Genomic DNA, 17,250 nt, shown 5'->3' on the forward strand with positions numbered 1-17,250 from the left:
CATTCAGGTTGCACAACAGTCTCACTCCCCCCCCATCCGAAAACTGGACTTCTTGTGATAGGGAAAGTGACAGAGATCCCACTTGCTTGATGCAACATTGTCTAACCTCCCAGTAAACTAGTCAGAATGAATGCTCATTGAAGAGCCCATGTTGTCAAACTTCGCGCAAACCAATAGGGATGAATGTTCTGTTAAACAGGATATAGCCATGAAATGCTCAGATTTGAAGCTGGCAGCAGCCCTAAACCAGGATCCTCTCCTGCTCCCTTTGCCCACCACCCCGCCTCACTGAGGCCTGAACAGTGCTACTAGACTTCTCTTTCAGGCTGTCTCTTATGGGGGTGCATTGCGACATTAAGCTGTGTGTCCCATTTGTCTGTCTAGCACACAACCATATGCAGACCTGTACAGGAAGGGGCACCTGGTGTTGTTTCCTTGTTGCAAATTGCAGCGGGGCTGCCCTGAGTGTGGGGTATGGTGAGGAAAGACGCGCTGTGCTAGTAACAAACAGCTGTGGGAGAAGGAAAGGAGGTGGTTGAGCAGAGAATGATGTGGGGTGAGTTTAGCACAGCCTCTGCAACATTAAGCTTGAGATCGATCTGTGTTTTCCAGAAAGGGACTGCTGATAGTAGTGTATGCGCACATCCCGCTATTCACCGCTGCTGACAATAAGCAGGTTATCATATTGCTTTTTTTAAAAAAAAATCTGTTTGACCAGAGATGACAAAGGAGCAAGAGGAATGTGTGCATTCTTTGGAAAGCGGTGCCTCCCTTAGACCACTCACAAGTCTCTTTTTAAAAATTGTCTGTCTCCAGGTTCTATTTATTTTATTGCAACTTCACTGGCAGTGCTAAGGCCGCAGTGTGGGGGTTAGGCAAAAAAAGTGAACAACAGAACAGGCGATGAAGGGCTTCACAGATGCAAAATAGGTAAGCATCAATCTGATTTTAACCCACGTTTCTTGACCCGTTGGGGGAGTTTTCAAACTCAGAGGATTAGATAGCCATTTCAGGCGCATGTTGCTGCTCACAACACACCACCATAGCCCTTTAAGGAATGGCTCAGGACTGAGGGGATGCTGGGTGGCAGCCTGACAAAGGGAAGGCATTGAAAAGAGCTCCTTTTCTTCCTAAATTTTCTTCCTTTTCTACGTGCTTGGATTGCCAACCACAGGGCCTGTCATGTGTCTCTGTGAGAGTGAAGGCACACGGAAGGATCCCACTTGATTATAAAGAGGTTTGGGAGGGAAAGTTTCTGGTCTGCAAGGGTGAGGACAATAACTGTGTTGCCTTGAAAGAGCTAGCAGGGAGCATGATTCAGTGGAAAACAAGGCAACGGTAATGGGAACAAATAAAGCCCACACATCCTACCTTCATATTTCACCTTTCTTGCCACTTCAAAGCCAGAAGCAAAATCTAAGAGAGCCTTCCTTGTCTCTTTTCTTTACAGCAGGGGCAGGAAACCTCAGACCTGCTACAGACCACACCCTCTCACAGGCCCTGCTACACGTCCCAAATATTGTTGTCTGCATGGAATGTGTCCTATTTTGTGGGGGGGGGGGGAATGAATGAATTCCTATGCCCCACAAATAACTCAGAGATGCATTTTAAATAAAAGCACACATTCTACCCATGTAGAAACACCAGGCAGGCCCCACTAATAAGGCCCCACAAATAACCCAGAGATGCATTTTAAATAAAAGCACACATTCTGCTCATGTAAAAACACCAGGCAGGCCCAACAAATAACCCAGAGATGCATTTAAAATAAAAGGACACATTCTGCTCATGTAAAAACACCAGGCAGGCCCAACAAATAACCCAGAGATGCATTTAAAATAAAAGGACACATTCTACTCATGTAAAAACACACTGATTCCCGGACTGTGCACGGGCCAGATTTAGAAGGCGATTGGGCCAGATCCAGATGCCGGCCCTTAGTTTGCCTACCCATGGCCTAGAGGGAGGATAGTGTCAGTGTAGAAACTAGCCTGCTGTACGATGATGAAATTTATATTACTTGCTCCACCCACTTTAACCCACCCACATTTGTCTCTGGCCCTTCGCATCGCTGGTATGTGGCCCGGGAAAGTGGCCCCTGAACTGAAAAAGGTTATTTAACTCTGCTTTACAGATATCTCCTGTGCCCATTCCTTGCTTCTCACCTGCCTGTCATGATTGGACAGGAGAGGAGCGACTGTGATTAGGTCAGTCAGTTGTAAACACGCACACTTAACAATTTTGGTTCTACACATCAAATGTAGACCTAAGGCCCACAAATGATGTCATGCAAGAGAATCCACAGTCACACTTAACTGTACAGTGGAACCTCGGGTTACATACGCTTCAGGTTACATACGCTTCAGGTTACAGACTCTGCTAACCCAGAAATATTACCTCGGGTTAAGAACTTTGCTTCAGGATGAGAACAGAAATCGTGCTCTGGCGGCACGACAGCAGCAGGAGGCCCCATTAGCTAAAGTGATGCTTCAGGTTAAGAACAGTTTAAGGTTAAGAACGGACCTCCGGAACGAATTAAGTACTTAACCCAAGGTACCACTGTAATGTAAGCATTGCACATTATAGTTGAAATCAAGGGGGCTGGCTGCACATCGATGCTCAAACTGACTGTGGTGTCACAAGCCAGTTATTTTACTCTAAGAACAAAGGAGATGAATGCTTAGCATTGCCCCTGCCATGCTAGTTGTTTTATTTGTTTCTTATCGCTTCTTAATGCACGTCTTCTCATTTTCCCTGGAAGTAGGTACATGGTGGTGCCGTGTAACCATGCATCAAATTGTTTTGAAATGACACATGAGGGTGTTGTTAAAAATGTGCGTGGGCAGAAGTACTGCATATTGGATTTGGCACTATTATTTGGGAGCTGAGTGAATAATTTATTAAGTATATTCTTGCCCACCTTTCTCTTTTAAAGAAAGCCATAAATCCTTGAGTGGGTCAAAACCAATTAACAAATTTCAATCACAAAAATGATCTCGAAATAAAATTAAGAGCAGTGCATTTAAAAGTACATTGCATCAGCATCCTAAGTGCCTTCTGAAAAAGAAAAGGCTTTTGCTGTTCTTTGGAAAGCAGTAAAAGATTTTGCTTCGCAGGCACCCTGAGGGACAGAGTTCTGCATTGTGACATCAACAGCAGGCAAAGTCCTGTTGGTTGGAACTGCCAGCCTAATCACCGACAGTGTTGGCACGCAGAGCTGGGCTTCCCTAGGTGATCTAAGAGCAGGGCTATTGTTGGCAGTCAGTATCTTTGGGCACTTGCCAAAGCCCACACCTTAGTAGAAGGCTTGCTGCCAATTCCTAGAGCCTTGTGGGCCTCCACCTCCTCCCTTTCTGTGTTGCAGCCTCTTCACCTGCCCTCTCTAAGAAAGGAGAAGAAGGAACAGTAACCTGTATGGGCTTTGGTTTGGTTCTCCCTCTGGAAGGTGGCTTGGGCTGGGGCCAGAGAGAAAGGGAAGCAAATGGGCAGCAACAGTGGTGGAGAAGACATGATAGATACAATTGGGGAGGGAGCCGATTGAGAGCTTCCTACACAAGTCCCCCTACCCACACTGGCGGAGGAAGGGGGATGCGGTGGGTGTGGTCTGACCTGGGTGTCATCCCTGAGGGGGGTGACATTGCCACGCTGTCCCCTTGGGACGCTCGCCGTGGGCGGCGCCCCTCTGGGATGCTTGCCCCGCCCCTGCGGGTGGCTAGCCCCGCCCTCTGGGTGCCATAGCAGCTAGCTCCGCCTCTTCCTACCCACACACCTGGAACTGGCATTATCTAACAGTGTGAGGATGTTTCTCTGCAAAGATGCACGACGGAAAAAAATTCACAGAACATTTAACGGAAAATTTGCTGGTGCTTTATTCACTTGTGGAAAATTCTCAGTTTCGTAAGTTCACTTGTAACAGCAAAAGGATGCCAGCGCAATTTTAGGCAAGCCTGGCAGTTTTCAAAGATTTCAGCTTTGTTTGTTGAATACTAATGAAAAGCGCCCAGCTTTGATTGAATATTCTAAGAAACGAACAAAAGAGAAATCAGCAGTCAAAATCAATGCAGTTTTGAAAGGATCAGTTTGCCATCTTGAATAAAAACGGTGTTCAGTTGTATCCAAACATAGACAAAAAACCTGTTCGTTGATCTCAGGAACCATCATGCAAAATTTTGTTATGATATATCAAATAGTGTTCAAATTAATAGAGAGTGGACAAAGAGACAACTTTTCAAAAGATAAAGCAGACAAGTAAAACGTCATGCTAAATAAGATCATTCTCTAGGGTATCAGAAAATTACTCTGTGCAAACTGAACATTTTCTAATCAAATTACAAATAGTGGTGTCTGTTTTCTGGGGGAGATAATCCAATTCAGAATTTTCCAGAAAACCCACATCGCTGTTTGTATGAGAGTCAACATGCTCCTGTAACTAGGCAGATCTGAAGTAATTTAGGGCTTTAAAGATCAGTACCAACACCTTGGAACACTCTGAAACAAACCGATCAACCCGGTAGTGCAGTTAGGTAATTATTTGCTTTCTAAAATAGATTTTTTTCGCTAGTTTTTATAGTAACATTAACAGTACAAAATACAGTATTACAACACAGCTCAGCCATACAGTTCATATTGATATCAATTATATATTTCATTAGTCCAATCATGTAGAACATGGGTAGGCAAACTAAGGCCCGGGGGCTGGATCTGGCCCAATCACTTTCTAAATCCAGCCTGTGGACGGTCCAGGAATCAGCATGTTTTTACACGAGTAGAATGTGTCCTTTTATGCATCTCTGGGTTATTTGTGGGGCATAGGAATTCATTCATTTCTCCGCCCCCCCCACAATATAGTCCGGCCCCCCACAAGGTCTGAGGGACAGTGGACCGGCCCCCTGCTGAAAAAGTTTGCTGGCCGCTGATGTAGAAGAACAGAAATAAAGTGCTGATTGTGAAATAAATAAGTTGCACATAGGTTCATGCTATATTCATTATTGTCAGTGCTATTTTCTGGGGGTACTCAGAGATATGCAGTTCTGGCACCTCCCCCCCGAATGTTCAAATTTTCTGTAAGAACTTTATTGTGAATACCGGCACCTATTTTTTTTTCCTACAAAAAAATAAAGCATTGGATATGGTATACAATTTACTGCAGGAAATTGCACTCTCTATAATGTTCCGTGTGAAAGGCTGGACTGCAGTTAACATTCTCCCTGGTGGTATATATGAAATACAGCTAGACCAGCGTTCATGGAATAGCATTTTCATTTTTTCTACAGTTAGGTAATTCTAGACTTAATGGTCTTTTACACAGCCTTTTCAGAAGGTAGCGTTTATTACTTCACTTTCAAACGTGGTAAGCCAGCCTTCCTCATTTGTTCCCCCACATCCCCATTCTGCAGAGCAGGGACCTGGCAGGGACCTGCCAAGTACTTCCCTGTCAGCTCAGCACAGTGCCGGATTTATGTATAAGCTAAACAAGCTATAGCTTAAGGTCCCACTCTCTTGGGGGCCCCCAAAAAATTTAAAGGAAAACAACAACCTGGATGTACATTTCCAAAATATAAGATAAAAACCAAATAAAATAAAACATGCAGCAACAGTGCCAAATGGCTTTAGATACTCATTAGGTCATGGGTAGGCAAACTAAGGCCTGGGGCCAGATCCAGCCCAATCGCCTTCTAAATCTGGCCCGCGGACAGCCTGGGAATCAGCGTGTTTTTACATGAGTAGAACATGAGTAGAATGAGTAGACTGTGTGTTCTCGAAGCTACCAGCATGAGTTTGACCAAACTGCGGGAGGCAGTGGAAGACAGGAGTGCCTGACACGCTCTGGTCCGTGGGGTCATGAAGAGTCGGACACGACTAAACGACTAAACAACAACAAAATGTGTGCTTTTATTTAAAATGCATTTCTGGGTTATTTGTGGGGCATAGGAATTCATTCATCCCCCCCCAAAAAAATACAGCCTGGCCCCCCACAAGGTCTGAGGGACAATGGACTGGCCCCCTGCTGACAAAGTTTGCTGACCCCTATATTAGATCCATAAATTACTATATAACATATATTCAACACAAAAAAACAGCGACAATTTGTTGTTGACAAAGGACAGCTGGACATAAAAAGGGCCCCATTACTTTCAGTAGCTTTGGGCCTCATCAAACCTAAATCCAACCCTGGCTCAGCAGCACCCCTGGATAAGCCAGGAAGGTCTTGTATTGGAATAATCATTTCACACACTTCTTTCCACTGCTATAGTTGCTCTCTTGATTCCTTCCCGCTCTCGCAGTTACGCTTTTCTAATATTGCTTGCAATGGTTTCCAATTACAAAAGTAAGTCTGAGTGTGGCAAACAAACACTAGCAATGCATCCTCAGGGGACAGCCCACGTAATTCAGCTTGCAGAAACACGGGGGTGGGGGTGAGCAGCGTGCGATGAAAGGATCAAAGAAAAAGATGCAGTTGCAAGATAAATAAAGTGTGAGAGAGAGACTTGCTTCCGTTGACTGAACTGCAGGCAACTGGGTCTTACCCCCGACAGGTGGCTTATTGTACCTCCTGTCAGATGCAGCAGCCGCATAAGCCACAGATGGAAATATAACATCTTCAGAGTTATTAGGTGTGATTCTGGTTTAATCTAGGTTCATGGGATCCTTGAAGGCGGAAAAACATTGAAGTCCCCTTGAATCTGCAAAGTGGCAGATCGGTGCAAGCCCTAGGTGTTTGTTCTGCAAGAAATCTGGTTTCTAGGTGATGGAGAGGAAGGAGTGGGTGGAAGAACTCTTGCAAATGGTGCAAGCGGGGAGCAGGAACAGCCCCTCAGGCTGAGGATCCCTACATCTGAACACTAAATTGCACCTCTCACCAGTGGGGAGAGCACAGAGAGTTGCAACCTAATGTTTGCCATTTGGGGGACGTTGAAAGGAGATGCAAAAGGAAAATCACACTAACTTACTATACAACCAGCCTTCCCCAATATGGGGCCCTCCAGATGTGTTGGACTACAATTCTCATCAGCCCCAGGCAGCATGGCTGTACTGATGGTATCCCAAAACATGGCTGGTGAAGACTGAACTTATGCTAGTGTCATAGTTTAGAGTTCAGTCTACTAAACTTAGCATGTTTATGAGAATGCAGTAGGACTTCTGAGTAGACATGGCTAGGATTGTGCTTTTGATTACCTTCCTACCTCTCACTTTCACACAAACAGGTTGGACCCAGAAGGCTCACCTGCCTTTTTCCACAAGGAGCCACACCGAAAGATCCTAGGTGCCTGGGGATTCCATTTTTCAGAAGCAGGTTAGAAGGACTTTTTCTTCTCACTGTTAACTTGATTCACATGTAGTGTTAGAAACTCATATATATATACAGTGGTGCCCCGCAAGACGAATGCCTCGCAAGACGAAAAACTCGCTAGACGAAAGGGTTTTCCGTTTTTTGAGTCGTTCCGCAAGATGAATTTCCCTATGGGCTTGCTTTGCAAGACGAAACGTCTTGCGAGTTCTTGCGAGTTTGTTTCCTTTTTCCTTAAAGCCGCTAAGCCGTTAATAGCCACTAAGCCGCTAAGCCATTAATAGCCGCTAAGCCGCTAATAGCCGTGCTTCGCAAGACGAAAAAACCGCAAGACGAAGAGACTCGCGGAATGGATTAATTTCGTTTTGCGAGGCACCACTGTATATATATAAGCTAGGCGCCAGATGACTCCTTAAACCAAGGTTACAGTCGGAATGTCTAGCTGTCATTTTTGGGTAAGATGGCTTTAAAGTCTTTATTTTTCAAATGGTGGGCTGGCTGATTGATTCTCAGTTAAACATCTGGCTAGTTCAGATGACAACCTTGAGCTAGGTTAAGAACTTTAAGAACTTAAAAGAAGAAAAGTCCCTTGATCCAGGGGCAGTCCACATAAATATTGGCCTCTTCCGACCTCTTTTTCTTAATGGGGACTGCTCCTGCTCAGGTTGCACAAAAAAAGCCTTTTGGTTCCTGGAAATCCATTCCAATTGTGCAGATAAAATATAACCGGTAGAATTCTACAGCATGCAGTATTAGTGTGTGAAAACAGTCCAGATCCAATGATCCCCAGGCATGCACCTCCAGATGGTGGAGATTGTCAGGAGCTAGCCTAACACACAGGCATCTTCACTTGGTCGCAAGTGGTTGATAGCCAGGTGCAAAATGTGCTTGGTACCTGGCTAGTATTGAACACTGTTCACATGTACAAGAGTTTTAACACTAACGGTATCATGAACATGAATGCATACCCATATGAGCAATGTTGAGGGATGATGAAAAGAGCCTGAAAGGGCCAATTAACAGGCATCGACAGGGAGCAAAGATTCCAGTGAGTCTATGGGGCAAAGCTGTAGCAATTCATAACAGAAGGCACAAGGCTTAATTACTGAGATGGATGGGGATTATAGCTGGTGGGAACAGCTATGGGAATCCTACTTACATTCAACAAACCCAGGATCAGGCACAATAGGACAGGTTGCTCTGCTTAAAAAAATGCCTTAGAGCCCGCCCAGTGTACATTTCTCCTTGATTGTAATGCTCAGAACACCACCACAAAGGGTTAAGTCTCTTCTTTCCTTCTAAATACTAAATAAGGGTTAAACTCAGCAAACCCTCCAGATGCTTAGAGGGGAATCTAGGCAAAAGAAGAAGAAGAAGAAAAAGCTGCCTTATAAATCTTTAGCAACGTGAGGCCTCATGTCTGAGCAAATAAGCACACTCTTCCCCGTTTTTTTCTGTTCCTAGATGTTTATGGGGCTGGGATAGAGAGGGAAGGCAAAACACTCACCTCACGGTTTAGTTATAGTGACAAAGTCTGCTGGTATCCCATTCAGCAGCCTGGGAAGGCTGGGCTTGAAACCAGATAGCAAGACACTGTGGCCAAATATGTTTCTTGGAGAAGATGGTTGTAGCTAGAGAGTAACCCATCATGAGCAGAAATGGGAAATCCTAGCTTCCTCACGGTCCTTTTATTTTACTACTTTGCTGATTGCTTCCGACTTCAAAGGGTGTGTGCACGTAAATGGCCTTTTATATTTGTTGTGTTCCCATCACAGTATTTACTTGCATCTCTGTTGTGTGCATAGAAATTGAAGGAAGGATGTGTTCATATGCGGATTTTCCGTTTCAGGTGTTTAGGTTGTCTGTGGTCCTTTTTCTGTTTTTGAGTAAATTTGGTGCCATTTGTGGTTGTTGTCTATTGAAGAAAAAAAAGCAAGTAATTAATTATTAGTATTTAATTATTAGTGTGCTTGGTGCTGCACAAATTGACAAGAGTTTTTGTCCCTAAGGACAAAATTTGACCTAAAGGTAAGCAACACTGGAAGTGGAGGCAGGGGAAAATAATAAAGAAATATATGTATATGAGTTACACCCTTGCTGTAGGTGGGCTGTGCGGCCTTCCAGATGTTCCTGGACTCCAGATCCCATCAGCCCTAACCAGCATGGCCAATGGTCAGTGATGATGGGAGCTGTAGTTAAAAATACATCATGAGGGCCAAATGTTCCACACCTGTGCTCTTGAGCATGGGGTCCAGGAGGCTGTGCCAAAGACTTACTAGGCTGGGTTTTGAGGAGGGGTGTCAAGTAAAGTAGGAAGAGTGTTCTAGGAAGCAGCTCCAGGCATACAAGCCACCAAGGGAGAAAATGTGAAGGTTTTTTGGTTGGTTGGTTGGTTGGTTGGTTGGTTTGAAGGACCAGGAGACTTTCACATTGTGGTGGGTGGTGGAGCTTCAGGAACCAAGTTCATGAGCAGGGAATGCAATTTTTACTCTCTCTTCTTCAAGGTTTCCTGAAATCTTAGTTGAAGCTACATGTGGGCTTTTGGGTCAAGTGAAAAATATCTCTCACACACACACACACTGATGCCGCTGGTGCTCTCAAGGTCTTCTCCTGCTGCCCATAAAGCCTCCTAAGGTGGTGAAGCTGGCTACCTTTTTCTCCCTTGAAAAGCACATGGAACCGAAGGAGGAAGTTAGAAGACCGACTCTCTTTCCCACTTCCTCTTTCATCTCTATGCACTTCCCAAAGCTCAGATTAATTCTACTGGAGGTGCCCAGAGGGGGTGCCAAGATTAAGGGGGAGGTTGTCAGCATTTAAAGACTCCTCTGGAGGCATTGGGCTCTACTAGCCTGTTGTACCAGTGGAAGCCAGTGCAAGGATTCCCGCTAGCACAATGCGAATTTTCACCTGTTCACCTCCTGCTTCCACCCTGCACAATCCTCAAATCTGCTCTGGAGGGATGGGGGAACACCCAGACCAGATTTTGGGTGGTGCTGGCAGAAGGAAGGAGGAGGTTCCCTTGCACAAGGAAAACCTTTCCACTGATGCAACCTTTGCCATAGCACTAGCCTGAACACAACCCATCCAGCATGAATCATTTGCGTTGCTTTTTGTGTTATGCTTCGTCCTCATGAAGACATTAACTTGAGTGCTTTATTCATGCCTTAAAAAGAATTTTAAAAAGAATTGGCAAGGTTGCCACTACTTGAAGTAAGCATCACTTAGAGCTCAACAGACTTTGGTGCCGCATTTCTAGGTTTGCGCTTTAAAGCTTTCCCTGCAAAAACTTGCTCTTTACCACTGAATCAGAGTAAATGGCATCTGCAGAAAACTTGATTTGCAATTAGTTCTGATTCTGCATTAAGGAGTGGGTTTTCTTGGGGAAAGTGATGGGGCATGGTGCTTAAAAGCATGGATGTGTGCCTAGAAAGTACAGGGCAAAAGCTAAGTGTGGATGAGCCCTTAGCTGCTGATGGAAAAAAGTGTTATATAAGAGCGTAGGAGAACCCCAAGCCCTATCTGCTTTATACATTTAAAGCAGTACTCATACCACTTTAAACAGTCATGGAATCCTGGGAACTGTAACCCCCCCCCCAATTTTAATTGTTTTTCATGTTAATGTAAGAACAACATGTAAGTACAGTAACTTGTCCAGTGGTAGGTACATTCTTATTAAGTTTCATATGCAGTACACAAGGAATACAATGGTACCTTGGAAGTCAAACAGAATCCGTTCCGGAAGTCTGTTTGACTTCCAAAACAGTTCGGAAACCAAGGCGTGGCTTCACAATTGCAGCCAATCGGAAGCCATGGAAGTCACGACGGACGTTCGGGTTCCAAAGAACGTTTGCAAATCGGAACAATCACTTCTGGGTTTGCGGCGTTCGGGACCCAAAACGTTCGTCTTGCAAGTTGTTTGAGATCCAAGGTACATGTTTATTTATGCATTATCAAGTATCCTCTCCATAGTGTTTCTTGTGTTGGGGGTATAATAAAAGTATCTTCTGTCTCATTTATAAAGGAAAAGAAAGGAAGCCACATCTCACCAAAAGTGTCTGTCCTTTCAGTGCCTTTAATTACCCTCCTATGCTGAGTAAAGCAATTCCGATAGCCACGTCCCAAATATTATTTAACCAGATTTCAATGGGGATTTGGGAACTGTAGTTTATTACGGGTGCTGGTTGTTTGTGCCATATATGATAATGTTTTCAGTGTGGTCTAGATGCCCCTGTTCCATAAAGTACCTAATATGTATATTGCATATGCGGTGGTCTTGAGTCAGAGAAGTGTTTTCTTTTGCTCTAGGCTCTAGAGATGTAAAAAGTATGCTGTTGTCACTCCCTTCAGCCGTATAATTTTAAACATAGTTCCCAACTCCACTCAGCTTACAGACAGACTAGTAGTGCATTCTTGGTCTTATTTTTGGCAGACAAGGTTGTGTTGGTGGTCCATGGCTCACTGTGTCTTGGCAGGGCTGTGGTACGACTGCCTCCATTTGGTGCTTTGTGAGGCATATTCCCCGGAAAGAGTCATCTCACCTCTCTTAGCTATCATCATCATCAGTTAACGCCCATTGCCCTTTGAACAGACAGCATGCTATGACTTTCTAGTTGAGATTGCCCAGAGCTGGAAACTAGGTATATCCAGGGGTTCCCTCCCCAGCAATTTGAGGTCATTGATGGGGGAAAGCTGGGACAGTGATCTCTGGCTCCTCTCCCTCCAGCATCTGGTTTGCATTGTGTACGCCTGGCCCCTGGAGCCAAGGGCATCTGCCATAAAGCTAAAATTAGCACAGGATGTTGATCTAGTTAGCTGGATTTGGTAACTCCAAGCTCCTGGGCTGGCTCCAGAGATGAGTCAGTTCTCCTCCTCAACCCTGCTGCTCAGACCTCTGTGCACATTTGATCAGATGCAGGTCCTGTGCAGCAAGGCTCTTTGGGGCCACTTTTCTTTGCTCTGGTTTCTGCATCGGTTGGTAGTGCTAGAGGAAAGTCTTTCTTCTTCCCCACATCTCAGGGGTTTCCAAACTGTGGTCCATGAATCACCAGTTGTCTGTGAGCTTCATTCAGGTGGTATGTTGATTTTTGGCTGAAGATGGGAAGTGATACATGTATTACATGAAATAGCCATATGGATTTTTCATTTCATTTTCACTTTTTTTTCCTTCTATGGGACTGTATTACAGTTTGAGATGGAATCTAGCACAGCATCTAGCACAGCACATTACAATTGCTACAATAGGTAGTGAAATCATTAAGTGGCCCTTTAGGGCTCTTAGCAATTGTCAAGTGGTCCATCAAGGAAGAAATTTTGGGAAACACTGCTCCATCTTTCTTGCTGCTCTGTTTCGCTTTGTCTGAGGAACAGCCTCTTTTCAGCATTTAGGGCTGTGCAGCAGAATAAGTCTCTTTTTGTCTCTGTTGCGCTTGTCAGCACATGTCTCTCCGGCTATTGGCAAAGCCACGGTGTCGGGCAAGGTTTTTTCAAGTCTTGCACAGTTGAGCTGGGTGTGGGTGGGTGTCCTTGCCTAGTGAATCATTTCAATGTGTCCACTCATCATTGCCTCCCATTCTGAAATAGTGGAGGAATAGCAAGAGCAGGCAGACCTAGACCACCGGATATTTGAGTTGGTAGGATTATACCTACAGGCTCAAATGTTCATAGCATTATAAAAACCAATATCCTTATTTGTAGGACCTTCCACCCCCCTCTGTACTTCTTTTTTTAAACCATTGCTCCATGTTCTCTCTTACACATCTACTCCAACCCCCTATGCTGTTTAGTGTGGCCATTAAGGGAGCTGAGATCTAGAACTTAAGTAGCTGGGAATCTGATTTCACAGATCCATATTGCAAAATCCAGAATACTTAATTTGAGTCATTTTAAAATTACTGACCATTATGCACTCCGTGTAAATTGCATTTGGGGGTTGAGTCCATCTGAACAATGATATCCATGTCTCTGAGAGATGGAATGCACTAACGTGGTTGCTGCTGAGTTGATTCCATAGAATGAAGGGGAAAGTAGCAATATATGATGGAAATATAATCAACTAGGGGCATGTCTTATGAAAACTCCTTGGTATGAATGAGAACTCAGGAACCACAATAATGCTTGATTATCTTTTATTGCATAAGCTATAGTTGCTTATAAGTTGAAAGCTTTTGAACCCAAAGTAATCCCCCCCACCCATTTTTCTCTAATGTGGACTTGCATATCTATTGAGAAGATGCCAGATTTCTGTGCTTAATATCAGATAAGCTAGTGGACCTTGTACTTTTAAAACACCTTGCTTCAGGGAGCACCCTTGCTAGCCAAAGCTGGATGTAGGAAGCAGAGAAAGTTGGAAGGGTTTTAAAAACAGCAACGTAACTTCAGCTGAAGCAGCTTGAACTAGCATCCACCTATTGCCATGATCACCCGAAAGGTGCCAAATACATCTTTGGGCTTTGATCTGCTGTCCAGTTAAGTTTCATAATGGAGAAGGGCAGTTTAATTGCAAAATGGAAAAGGGGGTTAAAAACTATGTGGTAGTACAGTGAGGATAAATTTATCTTTTAATTTACAGGAGTGTGCAGCTGGAACTAAAACTGCCTCCACAGGAAAAAGGAGGGAGAAAAAAACCTAGCAGCAGCAGGAAAAAAAAGTATATTGAGTTTGTCATTATTCCAAGTAGCAAGTTATGATTTACAGCCTTGACAGATAAATTACTTACTTACTTAAAATTAAAAAGTAGCAAATGCTGAGTGTTCGTTTTCAAAATTCAGACTTCACACAAACACACACACACAAACTCTTAAGAAAAAAACTGCATGGCAAGGGAGAGGCCTGTTGACTACGATAGAACTGGAAAAGCAAATCTATAATTTGAACTTGCTTCACTAAAAGACGTGCCAGAGAGGGAAAGGATCCTTCACTGCTTTGCTGGGTACAGCTTCACAAGCCATATTGGGTTGTTCGGCTATTCTGGATGAATTTGCACTCCCTTTGATGGATCAGTTGTTCATTTGGGGAGTGCTCCTGGAACCATCTCTGTCACTAAAAACTCCAAGTGACCTCTGTGGCAAAGAGCACCTATGACCAGCTTTGGTTGGTATTACAGCTTGCTCTTTCCTGGGTAGGGTAGCTTGGCCACTGCTGGTCATGCGTTGGTATCCGCACGCTTAGGTTTCTGTAATGTGCTGTATCTGTGGCTGTCCTCGCAGCCAGCACAGAAACTGCAGCTAAGTGCAGGATCCAGCAGCTGTAGTGCTAAATGGGGCACCCAGGTATGTACATACTTCACTTGTGCTGAAGGAACTGTACTGGCTGCCTAGTGGTTACCGGACAACACTCAAAAGTGTTGTTGCGGACATATAGAAAATTCTGAACAACTTGGCTCCAGGATGCTTAGCAGATTGCTTTCCCCTATATAATCCTAGTCAATCCCTACAATCATATAATCATAGCTTCAGAGGAGGTCCTTTCAAACTCTGCTTACAGCACTGCCAGTTCCCAAGGCTAGGTGCTTTTTCCTTCACCCGCTGCAGCTCCAGAACTCCCGCACCTTCTTCCTAGCTTGTCTCTGTGCATGCATGAAATAATCATTCATTCCTGGGCTGGGCTGATTTTGCTGGCTGCACGGAAGAGAGCATCGCACTGGGAGCACGGAGTGTTCATGGGATTATTTATTGGCTGTTGGAGTGGCTTCATAGCTTAGCACTTGCGGAGACTGAAGGAGATTCTGGGGCCTTCCTAAAAGAGACAGATTTCCAAGCTTATTATCTCGGTGGATCCTCCTGACCTTAAAAAGTATGAAATTCTGGCTGAGGCTCCAGCTGACTAACTCTCCTCCCAGAATGCACTTGGGGCATCCTGTGTATGGCAGTATTGTTTTAGCAGCGGGAACCATGTTAGTTTCCAGCAGCCAAACTGCTGTTATTCAGCGGCTACAATAACCTTGGCAGATGTTGTTGTGGTTGCCGCGGAAACGTTTCCTTTTTGTCATAGCCCACGTGAAATTTATTGTTTTATTTAGGTCCTGACAAACAGGTTGCAGTAGGGAAGGCCAGAGTGTCACCTCGCGAGGAGGGGACGTGTACGCAGAGCAGCCCAACCTCTTGTGTCTCCCACAAGCACTGACTTTGGCCAGCTTTATGCTGTCTAGTAGTGTAGCGTCCCCGTCCTCGCCCTCCTCAGAAAATACGAAATTCCTGACTAAACCATCCATTAATTCTGCAACCACAAATCCTCAGTATTTGAATGGCAAAGCCATGCCTATATTCACATGTTTTATTTAGCTGGCAGACCTTACGTACACAGTTGTATAATTTTATGGTTTGAATTTTTCCGTTTTATGTTCTGCTTTATTTCCTTTTTTGTCAGAGACGGGAGAGAATTGGCAGAAAGCTGTAGGACACACAGGAACAGTTAAGAGCTGGGAAGAAGCAACAGGCTGAGCGGGAAAAGGGAGCTTGTAGGCCTGTCTCCCCAAGTCATCTTTGCTCATCCCTCTCTCCTCCTAGTGTAAATCAGTCCTTCAAAGTGTGCCCAAAGCTGTTACAGCAGCTCTTGGTATATGTCAGTGTTGCTGTTGCAAGTGCCTCCAGGATAAACTACCTAGGCTGTGGCAAAAAACACACACAGCCATCCCAGACTCATAAAAAACCCAGAGCACATTTTAAAGCAGAACTGTCTTTCAAGGCCTTCTGCCCTGCACAAGGCAGGGCAGCTGTGGCTTAACAAGAGCAGTGCCAGAATCAGTGTCTCACAGCACTCTAAATGGTTGGGGCAGTCCAGAGTCTCAACAGAGGGGCAACATTAGAGGAAAGGTCCAGTGACTAAACTAGGTGGCAGGGCGGCACAAGTCAGGGAATCCTAGAATCTTAGAATTGTAGAATTGGAAGAGACCCTGAGGGTCATCTTGTTCAACCTCCTGCAATGCAGGAATCTCAGCTAGATCATACGTGACAGATGGCCATCTAACTTCTTTTTAAAAACCTCCAAGGAAGGAGAGTCCGCCACCTCTCGTGGGAGTCTGCCAGAAAGTTCTTCCTGATCTCCTTTCAAAACCATTGGTTCGGGTCCCACCCTCCAGAGCGGATGAAAACACAAGCTTGCTCCATTCTGGTACAGAGATGTTGTTCGTGCAACATATGCTAATGGGGCAAAGATGTTGTACCTGGAACAGAAGGCTTTTAAACTCGAACCTTCACATTGCTTGTAGGTTTGGTCTACTCTTGAGGAGTGGCTTACCAGTATTTATTTACTCCCAAAGAGCCTTTGGCATTTGACGGTCAACTGAGCCTGCCCCTTTAGGGCTCAATGGCAGCTTGGCGTCTGCCTGGTTCCAAGATAGGGCTACCTTTGCCACGGGAAGAAGGTTAGATCGCCATTTTCCCTGAGGACCCAGGACCCTCCTAGTCTCCCTTGCAGTCCCTTCTCACAGAGTATTTTACTCTGGGGAGCCCCAAAGAGAATTCCTCCAGCAGGGGCATGGCACCTTTGAGACCCTGATCCCCATTACTGGTATTTGACATGAGAAATTTGAGGTGCATATCCAGGATATACAGTTCCCCTATATAACCCTTGAAAGTTGAGGATGTTAGAAAGTTCATTTTTCTTAGACCCGTATCCAGTCAAGTCGCATCACCTTCTATTCTTTGGCACTAGAGGGGACTAGTTGCTTCCTTTGGACTGAGATTTTTGGCCCACTCGTCTCAAAGTTGGCAATGCCATGGCACAAGTAATGGGGGAAGTTGCTCCTGGTGCCCTCATGTAGCAAGGATGAAGAACCTAGGACCCAATGCTTCCCTCCTGGACTTTCTATCTGGCCCTCAGAATTCTTCCCAGGCCACACCCCTCTCTGGTGAGCTGCACATATCCTAAGTGCTTTCGCCTGACCAGAATGTGTCCTTTCTCTCTGATAATGCCTTTTGCTTACCTGGATGGGGGATAGAGAGGTGAGTGTGGAGAAACTAACC

The 17,250-nt window shown here is 44.8% G+C and overlaps 1 protein-coding gene across 4 annotated transcripts in view; it reads left to right on the forward strand.

Annotated features, from left to right (window-relative positions):
* The window catches only part of DGKA (diacylglycerol kinase alpha), an 81,030-nt gene that overhangs the window by 35,376 nt on the left and 28,404 nt on the right, over window positions 1-17,250 (forward strand). For 3 of the 4 annotated variants that reach the window (XM_053375252.1, XM_053375254.1, XM_053375253.1), the window contains one exon: window positions 7,206-7,294. The exons of the other annotated variant lie outside the window; for it this stretch is intronic. In XM_053375252.1, the coding sequence (XP_053231227.1) occupies window positions 7,206-7,294 (89 nt within the window). The remainder of the gene's footprint in view (window positions 1-7,205; window positions 7,295-17,250) is intronic. 4 annotated transcript variants of the gene reach the window in all.

The sequence above is a fragment of the Podarcis raffonei genome, chromosome 2 (assembly GCF_027172205.1).
Source record: "Podarcis raffonei isolate rPodRaf1 chromosome 2, rPodRaf1.pri, whole genome shotgun sequence".
Classification (NCBI taxonomy): Eukaryota; Metazoa; Chordata; class Lepidosauria; order Squamata; family Lacertidae; genus Podarcis; species Podarcis raffonei.